This window comes from Lissotriton helveticus, chromosome 7 (assembly GCF_964261635.1).
Source record: "Lissotriton helveticus chromosome 7, aLisHel1.1, whole genome shotgun sequence".
NCBI classification, from domain to species: Eukaryota; Metazoa; Chordata; class Amphibia; order Caudata; family Salamandridae; genus Lissotriton; species Lissotriton helveticus.
In genome coordinates, this window is record NC_136068.1 from 898096834 (window position 1) to 898114598 (window position 17765).

General features: G+C 44.6%; 2 protein-coding genes across 3 annotated transcripts in view; one reads left to right on the forward strand and one right to left on the reverse strand.

The window, feature by feature from the left end:
* The window catches only part of HMMR (hyaluronan mediated motility receptor), a 472605-nt gene extending 462186 nt beyond the window's left edge, over window positions 1–10419 (reverse strand). Inside the window, exon 1 of one of the 2 annotated variants that reach the window (XM_078653402.1) lies at window positions 10222–10419. In XM_078653402.1, the coding sequence (XP_078509528.1) occupies window positions 10222–10267 (46 nt within the window). In that variant the 5' untranslated portion in view covers window positions 10268–10419. The remainder of the gene's footprint in view (window positions 1–10221) is intronic. The other variant, XM_078653403.1, reaches the window with a different exon arrangement.
* A 643-nt stretch (window positions 10420–11062) lies between these two features.
* The window catches only part of NUDCD2 (NudC domain containing 2), a 158630-nt gene continuing 151927 nt past the window's right edge, over window positions 11063–17765 (forward strand). The window contains exon 1 of the mRNA XM_078653404.1: window positions 11063–11307. Coding sequence (XP_078509530.1) covers window positions 11119–11307 — 189 coding nt within the window. The 5' untranslated portion in view covers window positions 11063–11118. The remainder of the gene's footprint in view (window positions 11308–17765) is intronic.

Genomic DNA, 17765 nt, shown 5'->3' on the forward strand with positions numbered 1-17765 from the left:
ACCCACACCAAAATCAGAGGTTAAGAGCTGGGGCTTCTGGCTCGACAATCTCTCCATGACAACCAAAGCTTAAAAAAATCAAATAAATGCCACTAGTGGCAGTATGCTTTGGCCTGCTTAGAACATTGAGAAAGCTTCCGAAATGACTGCTTGAACCATCGCACACCAAAGTAGTGCAAGGTCTACTCATCTCAGCACTTGAATATGGAAACTGCCTGTATTTGAGAAAGTCTGAAGGCAGTTTTATAAAAAAAAAAAAAAAAGACTTCAGGTCACCCAGAATGCTGCTGCCCGTATAATATTGAAAAGCTCTAAACATCAATCTGCAACTGAGGTCCGGGTAAGCCTATATTGGCTACAAATGATCTAATGAATACAGTTCAAAGCACTGTTAGCTCCTTGAGCAATGTATAAACATGGTCCGACGTCAATTTAGATACGTTTTCACCCTACAACACTTCAAGAACGTTGTGCTCTACCAGCCAGCCGCGGTTTGCAACACTCCAGATAAATCGAAGTAGAAGTGGACGAAGTTCCTTCACTTTACTGGCCCCAAGGCTCTGGAGCTCACTCTTGAACCTAAATATAGCAAATTGCTAAAAACCACCCTGTTTGGCCAATTCTGATCATCCGGAATATTACCTGTTGCTGGCTCAGCACTGGGAGGCCCTTTGGGTAACCATGCACTTTAGAAAACTTCATTAATAGAATTACCATTCCAAAGAAATAAAACATGTAGGCACTCGTTTCTAAGCAGAAATTGCAGCTTAAGAGAAGAATAAGGAATTCCCAATGTAAACCTATGCGAGAAGTAGGACTCACAGTAGTGAAAAAACAGATTTGGCTGTTTGTCGCCACAAGGAAATGCAAGACTTCACAGTACATGTACTACCTTTTGCTTACCCAGCACCCTGCCCAATGGGCTACCTAGGGCCCACCTTTGGGGTGAAGTATGTGTAATAAAAGGAGAGTTTAAGGGTTGGCAAGTAGTTTTAGATGCAAAGTCGAAGTGACAGTAAATTGCACACACAGGCCCTGTAAATGCAGGCCTGCGACAGGTTTGAAAGGCTACTTGTGTGGGTGGCACAATCCTTGCTGCAGACCACTACAAGCATTTAGGCTACAGGTCCTAGGTATGTGCTATACCACTTTACAAGGGACTTACAGGTAAACTAAATATGCCAATTATGTAGACTCAAATGTTACCATGTTCAGGGGTGAGGCACATGCACCGGTCAGCAGTGGTAAAGTGCTGAGTCCAAAGGCCAACAAAGAACCAGCAAAGAGGAGGTAAGCTAGCAATATATTTGGGCAGGGGAACCACCCCAAGGATGACCGGTCTAACAATTGGAGATTGTAATTTAGCTATTTGCCAATAAATCTTCATAGTTTGCAAAGCTACTCTACCGTTCCTGGGGGGTTAAAATCTGCTTCACTTGTAATTGATTTACAGCTTAATTTATGATTTTAGCCTCAGTTCGAGAACAAAAGATCATCAGAGTAAGATCAGCAGAGACTGCAGTTTGTGCTTAGGCAGCATAGTTGACCGGACTATCAAAATCTGGTAGCAGACGATGGTTCTCAGATAGTTAGAGCTTCAAAGTCCATCACACTGCAAATTCTATCACCCGCACATTGATAAAGGGACTGAACTCCTATAGTGAGTGTACACCAATTGGTTTTTGGTTAATCTTTTTGAACAGAGCAACAGACTGCACTAGTTAGTGCGATTTCTCGCTGGTCATGATTTCACTTTGTGTGATAACACCTGTAGAGTGTTATGTCCCCAATTCCCCTAGAACGATTGTGTGGTGGCTACCTCAGAGTTCAGAGCAGTGATTGGACAGTTTCGTGGCAGTGAGAAATTGCCTCTTTATATGGCCAACCCCCACTTTTTGCCTGGAAAATAATAGGGTTTCGATTGGAGTGCACAGGGTCCCTGTCAACTAGATCGCCTGCGTCAGTGCTTCTTCCCTAAAAACGGTCTCACAATTGGCCCTTCAGGCCCCCTGTAAGGGCCTAGTAAATGGTACCTGGGCACCCAGGGCATTCATTGTGACTCAAGAGGGTTCCCTCACCTGGGCCATGCAGAGTGCCACTGCAGCATGCTTGGCACAAACAAAAACAACAAAGTCAACATGGCATACTGCCTGTGGCCATGCGAACTAGCACTGCCTAAGATATAGTTATGTCACCCCTCCAGCAGGCCTTACAGCCCCAAGGTTGGGTGCACAATAACACAGGTGGGGCAATATCTATATGAGCAGATATGCCTCTACAATATTTAAGTCCACTAGTCCATTCTTAGATATTATAAGTGCCAGGGAAGATAGAGTATATGGGCTGGAAACATGACAACTCTAGTTCCCCAGCCCCATGATTGCTTCTCTGAACCCATGAGCGTTTGGTACTAAACTACTCTTAAAAACCTATACTGATGCCAGTGTGGGATTTATTGAAACAAGTATTAAGAGTGCACCTCAGAGGTGCCCCATGAAAACCTATAAATCCTGGTGTGGCCATAGACTGGTTTTAGGCAGCCTGACCACACCAGACAGGTTTCTGAACCTCTGGGTCGAGAGCTTCCTCTCTGGGACCAGGAACAAAGCACATCCTGGGCGGAGGTGTCTCACATCCTCCCCCAGGATGGGAACATTGCTAGACGGGCAGCTTTAAAGGCCTGTCGCCTTTGTAATAACCCTTAGCCTCTGCTGCTAGTAGCAGATGGCAGCCACTGGTTTCCACCACCACTTTGGGCAGGAAAACCTAGGAAGAATAGGTGGTGTGCCCACCTCAGCCATCTCCACCCCCAAGGTGAACGAGGCCAGGTGAAGTACACCTTTCAGTCCATCTTGAAGGTTGGAAGACTCTTCCAATAAGAGCTAGGACACCTCCCACTGCGGGTTGGCATAATTGAATGAGTAGACACCGCAGGTAAGGTGCCCATTGGCCCCAACTGTCACTCCCTTAAATTGCCACTAAGTTCAGTGTTTAGGTGGCTCCCTCATACTCCAACTGGTTCCTGACGACCTGAGAAGAAAAACGATGAAGACGAAGCAGTGCAGAAAAAGACTGACAATGCCTACTGACCCATCCCCATGCCTGCTGGCTCATCTGCAGCCCTCAAAACTGCAGAAAAGAAACACCTGTCCAGCAGTCAAACTCCAGAACCCCTGGGAGGACGACTTACCTTTGAAGACCAGAACTCCACTCAGCACCAGACCCTTCCGGCCTGCGTCCAGGTGGCCCACCAATCCAGAAGGTTCCCCAGCAATTCTGAGTCCAACTCCACATTGGCTGAACCCTCCTGGACTCCACGGCGCCTGCAGTGTAAATCCATAGGCTCTCCCAGACAGGCTCCGGAAAGAAAACCTGTTAAAGGACACCCCAAGCCTCTGGGGAGCTCAACCAAAAGGTGTCATTATGATCCACAGCACCTTATCTCTGTCACTTTTTTCCTGCTTGTAGCTTCCAATCCGTGGCCTGCAGCCGCTTTTCAACTCCAAGTTCCTCCATTGATTTGCATTGGGCGCCTGACGCTGTGTTTGCACATTGCGCCCAGCGGTCCCTGAACCGCAGCTAATGCATGTGTGATGCTGCTGTGTGGCCCCCTGCGCTGGTCTAAAACCCCTTTGCTTGAGCCCTGCAACCATTCTAGTTACCTATAAACAATGTGACTTCAAGCACGCCCAGTCTCCATTGGGTAACATTGTGCCTGATCCTCAACTTTGATCTCTGCACTCGGCCGCCCTCGTGCCACTGGTGGTGCCCACCTGAACCAATCCCTTTGCTGAACCTGCAACCCGATGACTGAAACGGTAAGTGGTATACTTACCTGTAAAACCTCTTTGTTTCCCTCCATAGGTCACAATGCAAAGACAGAAAATTGCACTAAGTGATCATTTTTGAACTTGAAAACTTCTATTTAATAACATACTTAACTTTTTGCAAAGATCTTGGTCTTAAAATAAATCTTGAGCAATGATTATTGCGATAAAATTGGTGTGGATCTCCTTTTTGAGTAGTGTGTCATTACTTGTGTGCACAACAAATGCTTACACTGACCTGCATTTGGCCTATGGCTGCTCGTCCACACAACCACAAATAAAGCACTTTGGAATTTGGGCGAGTCCTATACACTTCTGGGGCAATCTCTGGAGACTGCACACAGTATAACCACCTAGTTGTATACCATATACAGAGCCAACTTCCTACAGTGTCGCACTGAGATTCGAAGCTGGTGTTCACCATCATGTGTTTTGTCACGAACTGCCAGGTCTTTACATTCACGGTCATTGAAATTGAACTGGGGTTACTTCCAGAGACGTTTTCAAGAAATTAAGGGCTTTAGTGACGTGAAAATCCCTGAACATGAAAGCGAGGAAGCCTCTGCCGAGGGACCAGTTTCTCATTACATAGCAACCAATATAGGGATATACACGTGTATTTGTCTAAAATAATTAGGATCACTGCAAATGAAGGGTCCATGCAGTTTACTCTCCAAGGAACTGTTAACCTGAAAATAATTGAAAGTTTGAGGCCAGTGTTCACTGATATGAAGCCTCCACCCCGACTAGCACAATATGAAGCACCAATTGCATGGGAGATGGCAGAACACGTGGAAGGAGAAATATCAGAATATGGACAAAAGGACAGTTAAGAGTTGGATTTTAGCTAAATGGGATGTAGAACAGCAGACTTCGAAGAAGGATGTGATAAAGGTAGAGAAGACATGCACTGTATTGCCTAGCAGAAAATCAGGAAAGAAGAAAGCACAAGAGGGTGGCGATACTAGCAAAATCAGAGTAAACTTATAACAGTGAATACAATGATGTTCTCTTAGTGGGCATATTGGCTTTCCGACCACCTCTTAGTGAAGTGGTTCAGCAAACTAGGGCTGGCTGAGGGGGTCCATCCTTAGGGGAACTCCCACCAGTTGCATCTGCAGTGCGCCTGTCGATCAGGGATCCCTTAAAACTACACAGTTAACACTCCTTTAATAGCTCCACCAACAGTATTACTGGATAATGCAGCATGCCCTGCTGCCGCTACAATCACTACAACTAGTTTTGTGTCTGGGACTGATGCCTTTGAGGAAATGAGTGCAAGACCCTGAATTGGAGCAACTCTAGTTACAAGCGCAGAGACTGAAGAGATGGACAGCCCGAGTCCTGGTCATTGAGATTTACATCCCTGCAAAACCAATAGATGTGTGGAGGGTGAAGGTAGTATGGGAAGAAGTCATTAAAGAAACCATTAAGATAGGGCTTATAGATGAACACAGTGAAGAGAAACTTAGTTTCTTTGCATGGAAGCTGCGTGGCAAGAGGATCGTGAGGAGATAGCAAATTTGCAATTGACCTTACTAAACAAAGGAAACAAACACAAGGAGATGGACGGAGCACTGAAACTTTTCTGACACCTCCAGTCACAGATTTGGGTTGAACTCATCATCGTTCTTTAGCTCACTTCGCCACCCCAGTTCAGACCTGGCCATATGCAAATCAGTCTTGAACCTGTGCATCGTGAGAACAGTCCAGACCGAACTGCCAAGCCAGGTCTTCCCTGAACCGGACACACGCATCCTGGGACCGGTTTCAGGGTAACACTCAGCCAGGCTAGCCTGAATCCAGTGACAAAGTGAGCAAGGGACCACGTCTGGTCATTCGCTGCAAAACTGGTCCCAGGATGATTGTTGGTGTCGTATACACTAGAGGGCAAGGAGTGCCAGTAGACCTTAATTCAGAAATTGATTTAGCTATGCTGAAGAAAACCATGCCATGCCATTATTGTATCATGTGGGGCCATTGGAAACCCAGTTTCAGATCTAACCCTCGGTCAAATGCACTTTGATAGCCACTGACCAAATTTGAATTTTATGCCAGCTGTACAAAAGCAAAGACCAAATCTCAATCCTAATATTCCCCAAGCCCGGGTAATGCGTCACAACCAGACTACCCCAAGTTTTAATGAAAAACGAAACATCAAAGTCCAGCAAAGCCCTTAGTGTCCAGGTAGATTCCAGTCTTCAATACTAGCCGAGATCCAGGGTCAGATCAATCACAATGAGGGTGCTCGAGAGTGGAGGAATATTGCATACATGGTGCTACCTTAGAGGTAGACCAGAGTGGCACATATGTGGAAGGATAGGTGAATGCCCTCTGTAGGTACTTTTTAAAACGGAGACCAGTGCTAACTCTTGTACTGTACGCACAGTGTGAATCCTAAACTTACCCTGTCTGGAAAACAGATCAATTTTTAGAAGTTGCCACTAAGCAGATAATCTGGTTAAGTTCCTGTAACTATTGGTTCCCTTAAACACTATCAATTGGTGGTCTACAATTTATGCAATGCGTTTGTTGTGCTGAGACTTGCTAAGTAAACTCAAATGATCTACTGTACACCAACTGGTGCGGACATTCAAACACATTAAGATGCAGATTTTAAATTTAGCAACCAGAAGCCTGATGTTGGTTTATTCCTACTTCTGGCAAAAGAGGATTTAAACCAGACTTTAAAGGATTCCTTGAGAGGAAGTTTGGGATTATTCCAAACAATGGCTTGGTTAGAGATGCTGAACCTGTAGAAATAACCTTTGAACAAGATGCTGAATTCTCTCGAATGCCACAGTATAACCTTCACCAAAGTTAGTGGTCTGAATTACCCCCATAATTGAATCAATGTTGGAGTAAGACATTTTAAAATATTTTCGGAAGTTACCATAATTTCCTAATAATGGGGATAAAGAAACCAAATAAAAAGTGTATATTAATTAGATGCCCCCAACTGTAAAACGAGAAAACGGAGGAATGGATGTATACATGAAGATTGAGTGGCCTACAAACTCTTAAAAATGTTCGCATAAGCATTAAAAAGGCAAAAGTAGATTGATTTGTTAAACAAATTGCTACAGCAGACAATGCCCCCAGAGCTCTTTTTTCAGATGGTGAAATCAGTTTTAAGTCCAAAAGCTGGCAAACAAAGTGATTCCAGCCTCTCAATCGCTGGTTGACAACATATCAATGTTTTTTCAAAAGGTTGAAAGTGTTTATTCAAATTTTGAAAATACCCAACTCAAGTATAATCCGGACTAATCACTGATTCTGTATTTGAGTACATGTTCCTAGCTAACTGCATTTATGCAAATATCATAGCAGAGTCAGAAAAGATAATCCTAAAAGTTAGGTCTGGCTCCCCATGGTTGCATGCCCTCTTTATATTTTGACACAAGCAACCTCTTTTAATAGCTTGAATAATTACTTACTTAATCTGTCATTTTAGCAAGGACTTTTTCCACCAGCTTCAAAAATGCTTTAGTATTACCACTTCTATAAAACACTGATCTGTTATCTTTGAGCAACTACAGGCATATCTAGCTAGTTCCTGCAGAAGGGAAATTGTTAAAACTTTGGTGAATTTGCAGATTACCAAACATGTTCCTCCACCCCTTCCAATCCAGATTCCATGCAGGTTTTAGTAGAGAAACCGGACTTTTAGGAGGTCATCAGGTGTAACCTTGATATATTAAACAAGCATTTGCAATGCAATAGGTCTCTGATTCACACGAGTTTGAGCTATTGGCATTGTAAATGACAATACCTTTTATTTATGTTTTGAGTTTTAGAACATAAATAAAAGGCACTGTCATTTACCCTAATAATAGCTTAAACTCTCGCAAATGCAAGACCAATTGCATTGCAATAAAGGGCCTTCTCGAACGCTTGTTAGATTGTAAATGTCAGAGGAAGAGACCGACCTGCGACGTCTTCAAAGTAGTGATAAATAATGCAGTGTAGATGGTGTAAGCATTGTAAATTACATAGACAAAGTATGAAGTGAGAGTTACATATGATCCAAGCTATAAACACTAACAAAGTGCTCCAACACCTTTCGCACTGTGATTACACTATTGCTGCTCGGGAGGCAGGGGGCTATTTCCTGCCCGCAGCGTGAGCTGTGCAGTGTGCCATTGCGTAAAGTAATTGCCATCTTTGGCCTAATAAACACTCCAGCTGTAGTAGGGCACTGGTCCAGGGCGGGCTGTGCTTTACGGTAGGCATGGAGGGAGGCCTGGGCTTGGCTGCAGCTCGGCCTCGTACACTGCCCCTGCTATCATTAGCGAGCGAGAAGCCCAAGGTGGTGGTATTGGTAGTGCTTGTATTAGTGGCATTTGTGGAGGTAGTATTGGTGGTGGTGGAGGTATTGGTTGATTGGTGGTGGCGGCATCGGTGGTGGTGGTGGTTATGGTGGTGGTATTGGTGGCAGTTGCATTGGTGGTGGGGATTGTATTGGTAATGGTATTGGTGGTGATGTTAATAAAACAGGCCTTTGAAAACAACCTGTCAGGTGGCTTAGTGCAGATGACATGTAAAACAGATGTGCTGTTGTCTGCTTCAGCGCATTAGCACACGATTACGTGCTACCTGGAGTTCACATGACTTAATTCGTTAATCATTTCTAAATTCTATTTAATTGGGGGTGGGGGGCAGGTGTCAGGGGATGGGGGGGGGAGTTGTAACAGAGACAAGAATGCCAGGTTAAAGTGATTGAAAGTGTGCCCTTGTGTGACAAGGGCGGCCGTGCTGCTCAGATAAAAGAAAAACAAGCGGTTTCAGCGGAAGCGGCGCATGTCCGGCCTCCAGTAGGATATATGCTAGCCAGTAACACACAACCATTATTTAAATATGGCCACAGATTCTACATTTATATTTAATGAACGCAAGAAATTTGTGTTTTTGATTGAAATTATAGTAGAATGCGTTTGCTAGTACGGACATGAGTGAGCCAAGGTGCCTAAAACCATTTTGAAGTTAATGTTGCATTTCTGCTTGCTGTGCATAATCTCGCTCTGGTTCAGGCACCAGAGTCACTGTGTTCCAATTAAAAAAATTGGATTTAGTTCGCTTACAGTATGAAGGTCATAGTGTTGCTATTAGTTTGGAAGAGTATCGCATAGCACCTGTATGGGAGACAGACAAATTGACTACTCCTTAGTGAAATATCATGATGACGGCGATGACAGAAGCAGCTAGCATTGTATTATCCATCAGGAGGTCTACACCAAGTACAGCTGAAACTTGGAGTTTTGATGTATCCTCATTCACTGGGAACCTATAGGATGTATCTCTTAGACCACATTGTCATGTTTAAACTCTGAACTGAGTTAGAGCACTTACTGCTATCCACCTTTGCAGGAAGAGCCATGAGACCGAGACCCTCACAGGTGAGTAGCCACACTATACAAACCCCTGATTGACAAACTCTCAATAATCATATCTGCTAATAAGCATAGTTTCTAGAACAAGTAAATGACTCCTTTTCTTCATTTGAACCTTCATGTTTCTACTTTCGATGCTATATTTACTGACACAAGGTGCGCCGACACTTTCTGACTTGCTCTTAAGATTAAAGAGTTTCATTTATGGGAACAGACTCTTAACTCACTTTATGTATGTTGTCTTTAATAGCATATACTTGGGTTTACTGAATTGCCTAATTACAATGATACATGCTGTACTCCAACGAGTACTGATTTAAACATAATTGGTTCGATTAGAGATTGTAGCATTACCAATTTTTTTTAATAAATCTCCATGGTTCGCAAATGTACTCCTCTCTGTCGTTCCTGTGGGGCAGATGTTGCTTTATTGTAATTGATGTATTGCTAAAGTTAAGGATTTAGCCTCAGTTACAGAACACGGTTCATCAGAATAACAGCAGAGCCGTGTTTGCAGACAGCGCAGGATAGGGATATTGCTGCGCAATCACACAAGTTTCCAACTGTAGCCCTATAAAATAGCATTGAATCCAGTGATAACTCATTTAACACTACATCCGTAATCTTAGTTCGGCTCAAACGGAGTGAACAGAAGGAGGGCATGCCTCAAGTTTTAACACTAAGTGACTTAACACCATATTATCAACGTACTGAAGGGTTATATGAAATGACTAATAAAATAACAATTGTGAAGCTAGTTTCAGCCTTTAATATGAATGCTAAATGGAACATTACTGGTTTTTGGATAATTGGGGTAAAAGCATTTGCATTATGAGCCTGCAGCTTCATAAAACTCAGCTATCGTATAATGCTGCCCTTATCTTTACGGTTAACGAACAGAAATTTGTTTTAACTTGAAATAAACAACGGGTGTATGGCAAAAAAAAGCTTAACACAGCCCCGAGAGTTCACCAATTACAATTAGAGTTTACAACGTTACTCACCGACGTGTTCGTTGAAACGCTTAATGGGAGCTTTAGGGAATGACATGTCTGCTTCGGGACTCCCAGAAAACAGAAACGCCTTACTCCAAGAACAGGGAACAAACTATTAATACAAACGCCAAAATACGAAAGCTATCCAAAGTTGCAACGAACAACTCAAAATCAACGCTAAAATAGCAAGAACTTTCATTCGCTGACAACTGAACCAATAAAAATGAGCCTAAACCCGGAAGTACAACCTTAAAGCCTATCGGGTAGTCTAGCAGAACTTGAACTAAAAAGAGCAGCCCCTAACGGTCAGAGGTAAATGCCTTTCAGGTTTGAGAACAGAAAACAGACTTAGTGAATGTAATTGGAGCCAGCTTGAACAGGAAAGAAAGAACACATATCAAATTCACTGTTTATGCACGCCTCCAAAAAATCTACGTTTGGGAATAGCCAGCATAAAAAATATTTTTGAGTGAAAGGTGAACACTTACATTCTAACATGGAAGATTTACTGCTTTAATGAGGCACCGCAATGCTCGGTGCTAGCCCTTCGTCGTCCGTAGAAGGAATTATGGCGGCCATCTTGAAGACATAATGTTTTATTTGTAACCACTCAAAATACAACCAATGACTAATATAATGTGTGGCGACTGTCCAGAGTTTGGTTATGAAACATGACAATTATGACCCAGAGTTCTTTAATTTGGCAAGCGTTTTGAAAATGTATATTATAATCAAAACGGACTCACTCTTGTACTTTGCGATTTGACCATAGCAATAACGTGCGCCTGTCACTAAGGGGCGGGTGGATTTAGCGCCTTCTTAGTGTCCTCTCTCTATGTCAATTAAAAGGAGCAGCCGCTTCTGTTGCCAGTCAGGAGCAATAGAGAGTCACTGTCCGGTTCAGCTATGTCGGTGCATTTCGACGAGCGCAGTGGTGTGGTTCCTTGCTACACCCCATGGGGGTTTTGGTACCAGACCATGGAGGAGGTGTACATCGAGGTGACAGTGCCCAGCGGCACGACTGCCAAGGAAATCCAGTGTCAAATAGACAGCAAGCGACTCTTCCTGACTGTGAGAGGGAAGGACATACTTAAGGTGCACAGAGAACATTAATTGCCGATAGTGGACCTCTACGTTTATATTAGCGATCGTTACTACCTCCGTGACGGGGCATTCATAACACGTGCAGTTGGATTCATAGGAAGCCAAGGTATTCACAACAGGTGGCACCTGCTTCCAGAAGTAAACATCGGTCAAATGAGGGAGGGCATCAGATCCTGGTAAAGGTTCATAGAAGGCCCAATTTTCGAAGCATTTTGTTTATAACAGTAAATTATTTTACATTAAAAATGCAGTCTTGATTTATAGAATCATGATTGATTAATTGTATTCTCAAAACGTGCATTTGCGAGTGCCCAAGTTCCTTACGTTTGATGAATATTTGGCATTCGGTAATAGGACGTTTCTGGGTGGTTCTAGGTGGGCGGAATAACTTCTTTTCTAAGAGGGCATGTGGAAACAGAGATTGACCATTGGTTAAAACAGATATTCTCAAATAATTTCGGACCGTTAGAATAGCAGGTTTCGGTGTAACGCAAAGAACACTGCACAAGTATATTTTATTATGATGAGTCGTATGCTGATGCCACCCACGCTAAAACATCAGTATATGTACTCTTTAAAAAATGCTTTGAGACCAACGCTCACAGAGGCCAAACAAACCCACATTTTAAAAATAAAAGATGCATAATTCCTGGTAAGAATAACATCATTTTCTCAGCTAGGTGTGACCTGTGATGTTTGTTCCTAGATTATTCTTGCTTAGATTACCAGTTCGATGTGAAAGGAATTATTTAGAACTTGGCTTGGCTTTTGTCAAAACCGGTCACATTTAATCCATGTTTTAGACGCCAAGTAGTTATTCTTAAAGATGTGTTGCATAAGAGTTTCTCCAAAGCTTTTTGGACCTCCAAATCGGCCTTCGATAAGGTGGACATATGCATACATTATTAATGTGCTTGGATAAGTGTGAGATTCTGGTTTGATCGGACTATGAAGTGTTTTTAACTCATGGTAAATTGTGTATTTGTGAGAAAGTTTTCAAGTGGCAAAAGGGATCTGTCTGTAAGAATGGTATTCTGCCACCTACGCTGTTCAGTCTGTTTTTTAATTAGCTCAGAGAAGCACGTCGAAGCACCAGTGGAATAAAAGTATTTCCATATTCATCCTTAAATAAATGTCAATAAATAAAAAAATATTGCATTTCTATCGGCCTGTTGGGAGTGGATTTGGAATGTCGCAGAGTCTTAGTCAAGAGTTGTTATAATGCCACAGCATGCAACTCTGTTGGTTTTAGCATTTTCTTAAAAGGAATAACTGTGTTCTTCATTAGCATAGCCACTGTCATGGGTCCAACGCCACCGGGAACTGGAGTGATATAACCAACTTTCTATACCTCGGACAGCGTCCTGTAGGATGTGAGAGTTTTTCCCCCCCAGGTGGTGGTTACGTTTTATGCTAAACAAACATATCAAACCTAAATTTGAGTAGTGTACAAGAGTGTGGAACTATATAAAATATCTACTTCTTCTCGGACTGGATGCTTCAGAAATGTACTTATGCTGTAAGAATTCCCCTTGTCTCTTTTGGTGCCACGCAGTAAGGTGGAGGTTGTAGCAGTGTTCTTATCAGAACACTCATCTAGTGATAGCTTCTCTGATTATGTTAGTGTCCTTATCATGGTTTTAAGTATAGCTACATTCTGATTTTGCCACATGTCCACACATTTATATACAGTGGTTGGAAGTAGGCAGGAAGCCAATAGTTTCAGGATGGAAATAACCTGATGGTCTGTGCACCCCACGAACCAACACATTTATGAGTATACACCTCTTCTCCAATCGCTTCCCATGCTGTTGAAGGTTGGAAATGTACTCCTTGCAAGGGCAGGAGAAAAATTTTTTACCGGATGGGGGGAAAAAATGGATTAGGGAAAGTGAATTTTCAATTAGCAGATTTTCGCTTGAGCAAATATACCCATTTAAATTTGCTCACGTAAAAAATGGAAGTCGCAAAAGTTTGCACTAAGTATGTCTGTTTCCAGATCTGCTTCTCTTATGAATTCCTTAAAGTCATACATTTGCATCAGTGCAAGAACATGGAGCTGTGGGCACACGTTTGTTTTTTGTTGTTGTTTTTTTTTATATAAAGAAGTGGACCTATATTTTGTTGTTGTAGTAAAAGCTTTAATTCGATACGTAAATATCTTAAAAGCGATAAATACAGAAATACATTTTCAAGGCTTAGCTAAAATAATCAAGTAAAAAGCAATAAATAGTTAAAAAGAGAATTAAATTGAAATAGAAAGCCTTTTAGCTCGGATCACCCAAGCCCATTTTAAAAACGTAGAAACACCACAAACAATGGAGGGGGATGTATCAGTCAGTAAAATACGAAGAGCCACCAGATGCTGTCTTGTACCTAAGAGCCTGCACAATGGTAATAGCCAACACCTCCTTGGGGCACGATAGTCAGGACATTCGAAGAAAAAATGTGCCACCGTCTCCACCCGTGTCAAGCACATGGCACAATAAGGTGAGGACTGGGAAGCTGAAGATCTCCACCTGGACACCAAGCTGGCCAAAGGTAAGGTGCCCACTCTGAGTTTGAAATAAAGAGCCCTATCCAGGGGAATGGAAATTAGGTCCAGATAGGACTCATAAGCAACCACGTCTTTGATTCTCAGGAATGCTACGGTTGAATTGCAGTGGCATGGATTGCGAATGAGTTTGGTGGCTATCCAGTCCCAATATAGCTTCTTCAGAATGGCTTTCGGAGGGGCGGAGTGAGTAACCCAGGAATCTTCCAAACCCAGCTCCACCAATAGGCTCTTGGTGTCCCTTAGCCATTTGATTCGATGCCATCCCTCCATAGCAATTACCTCGGACAGTCCTGCTGCATAGGAGGCTAGTTCCGGGACCCTCCAGAGGCGGGCCCACAAAAGCAGAGGCCGTAATCGCGCCTGGTCCGCGATTGATTTACAGCCCAAGTCAAGGAGAACTGGGACTGTCGGTGTGCTCGAAGGAAGTACCAAGAGTTCTTTCAGGAATTTACTTTCTGCCTTGGCTAGTACCTCCAAGTTTGTGTAACCCCACAGCTCCGCCCCATACAAAGCTGCAGCAACCCCTCTTGCATTATATATATCTATAGCTGGGGAGATACAATGCTTGGGGGATGAACGATGTTCCCTGATTATGGCGCCAGTCACCCTTTTGTGATTGAGAGACATCTTCTGGATATGAGGGGTCCAGCTCATGGAGTCACTGAGGCGAATCCCTAGATAATCAAACTCACGGACCCTCTCCAGGGGAGCGGTATTTAGAACCGGAGCGCGCCCTAACTTTTTGGGGGGATTCATAATTAGGAATTTGGTCTTGTCTACGTTAATAATCAGGCCCCCAAGGGAGCAGAACTCCTGGAAGCGGGTGAGGAGCTTTTGGAGACCCTGAGGTGTCTTTGCAATGAGCAGGGTGTCGTCAGCAAAGAGCAGGGTGGGAATCCGGGTGCCCGCCAGGGATGGAGCATCTGCTGGTTCCTTAAGCAGGGGCTCAACCACACCATTCACGTACAATGAGAATAGTGTGGGAGCCAGCACACAGCCCTGGCGGGCACCCCTACGCACTGGGATTCTGTTAGTTTTCTCCCCGTTCTTGCCCCACCGCACCTGTGCATAGTTATCTGAATGGAGTTTAATCAGAAGCGACAGGATGTAGGCGGGCAGTCCCAACCCCTGCAAAACCCTCCATAGCTCCTCCCTCGGTACTAGGTCAAAGGCAGTCTTCAGGTCAATAAAGGCCAGGTAAAGACTGCCCCTGCCCAGCACCACCACCTTCCAGTACAGGAGCATCAACCTGAATGCTTGTTCTATCGTCCCCGTACCTGAACGGAAACCCGCCTGGAAGTTCAACAGTATATTGTGCTCATCAGCCCACTGAAGGACCCTCCCCAAGATCACCTTCCCTGCCACCTTTTGGGAGGAGTCAATTAGGCTGATGGGCCTGTAGTTAGCGGGGCTGTCCCGACACCCCTTTTTGAATATCGGGACAACCTCCGCCCCCTTCCAGGAATCAGGTACTAGGGCGCCCTTCAAGATTGCATTCAATAACGCAGCGACCAATTGACCCCATTCCTTAGGATTGGCATGAAGCAAGTCGCCGGGAATCCCATCCGGCCCGCAGCCTTTAATGGGACCAGGGACTTGATTACAGCCTCCACCTCCCTCTCAGTAAAAGCATCCATGTCACTAACCGTTAGATCCTCCTCAGGGGAAAAGGACTCACTAAAAACCCCTTCAGGTTGAGAGTACAGGGCCTCGAACTGAATGTACCAGAGCTGGGCAGGGATGTTGCATGTAATCAGCGAAGCATCTGGCCTATTCTTATTCCTAATCAAACTCCAGAAGCCCCTTGCGTCTTTTCCCTTGCTTGCGACCAGGAGATCTTCCCAAAACTTCTCCTCCCATTCCCTTTTCGCTGCCTTTATGGTAAGAGAATAGTCCTTCCTCGCTGTTCTAACTGCTAGTGGGGACTTGGATTTAACAGCCCATATCAGGGCCTTTTTCTGGGACCTGCATTTGGTCGTGTACCAACCCTTTCTTGTCCGGGATTCATTTCTCTTAGGTATACCCGGGGCACTACTGCCAGAGACGAAAAATTTGCTCAGTGCGCCAATTAGGTCACAAAAAACCTGCGTGGCCTCCTTAGGTGCACTCAGCAATGGGCCCAAATTGCTCTGGGCTTCGGCCAGCAAGGCCCCTATGGCAGATAGTTTCTCACTGGACAGGGCGATCTTGGGCCATTTTAGCCGCCTCCCACAGTTTGATACACTGATCGTCTGGGTGTTGGGTTCCAACAAGAGTTGTTGAGACCTGACCTTACCCCTTAGCCACTCCGGAAACAAAACAAGAGAAAGAAGATTATGATCGCTTTCAACACTCTCAATAATCTCCATATCACTCAAAATGTTCCATAAACATACATCGAGAAGAATGTAATCTATTCTCAATGTATGATTGGGCCTATTGTATGTGTGAGCGCCCATCAAGTCAGATTTGGACCTCCCATTTACCGCCCTCAGATCAAATTCCAAATTAAGTGCATTGATCTGCAGCGCCACTTCCGTCCACTTCTTAATGGGGGGCAGAGCCAGTGCCGGAATCCCCTTTTTCGCATCCTCCTCTATTATACCCAACATATCATCGAGGGCCAGGGGTTCAAACGTACAATTTAGATCACCCGCCACCATGATGCACGAGTTCCTTGGCCGTTGCCTTAGGAGATCTTCCAGAAGTGCAATGGTGGCCGATTGTACTCCTCCCCTAGTACCTCTGGCATAGACATTAAAAATGTCTAGGAGCAGGCGACCCCGGGAATCCTTCAACGTAACGTTGAGGATATCAGGAGAGTTAGTGGGATGTTCCTCCACCCTGCAATCCAGGGAAACCGCAACCCAAATGAGGAGGCCCCCCGAGGGGTGCCCCCTCCCTGCCTGGGACATGACAGCAGGAACAAAGTGGGTTGAATAGCCCACCTTATGGCAGGGCTCCATGGCCCATGTCTCCTGGATATGCAAATGGAGCATCCCTCCACAAGAGCATTCCAGTCAGACAATTCCAGCTTCCTCTCGATTCCTGCGATGTTCCAGCTGAAAACCCTGAGAACTGGATCCGTCACAGCTGCAACACCGCCGGAATCGAGCTCATTCCCCCCCCCGCCAAGGAGTTCTGGAGCGCTAAGCTGCTGACCCCTCCCTGCCAATCTGGAACCTGACTTCTCTCATGCATGGGAGTGGGGATTACTCTGCTCGAGGAGGATGTGGCAAAATCCACAAATAACCCACTCAAGTCAGAGTCACCAACAAAATTGCCAACTCCGGGGGCCTCCCCAGGTTTAGGTTCGTTTCAATAGCCCGGAGGTCTCCACCCAGGCGCTGACCAGACTGCCTGAGGATAAAATAGTGGTTTAGCAGGCAAATCAAAAGAGTTGTTGCTAATACTACCTCCCATGCCAAAATCTCGACCAGTCGGGGTTGGGACTAATCTTGGATAGAAAAACGTTAAGTCCACTATACCGATTCCCTCCCCCCCAGGATTAAGTTTGTGGTCACAAATAGTTTGTGCTACTCTTCTGTCCCTAAAATTGACCACCACGCAATCGCCTTCCGCTTGCTTGTGTCCATAGCCCACCCAATTTACCCTTCTGGCTCCGATAATGTGTCCGTCAAGGCCCCTCGCAAGTGGTCTGTTGGACTCGAGCCAGTGCATAGTTTTGTTTACTAAAGCTTGGGGGGATTCATTGTGACCAGCCTTTAGTGTAGGTACATTTATAAGGACAGCAACATACGGGTGGCAGTCAGGGGGCAAGTTCACTTGGGGGAGGTTTAGGGGCCGTTTTTGAAGATACATCTTTATGGGCAACTTTTAGTGGTTGTGTTTGCAGGTGGATAGGGGGATGATTGGAAATCGGAGAATCAGCAGGGCAAGCCTGATGAGTGGT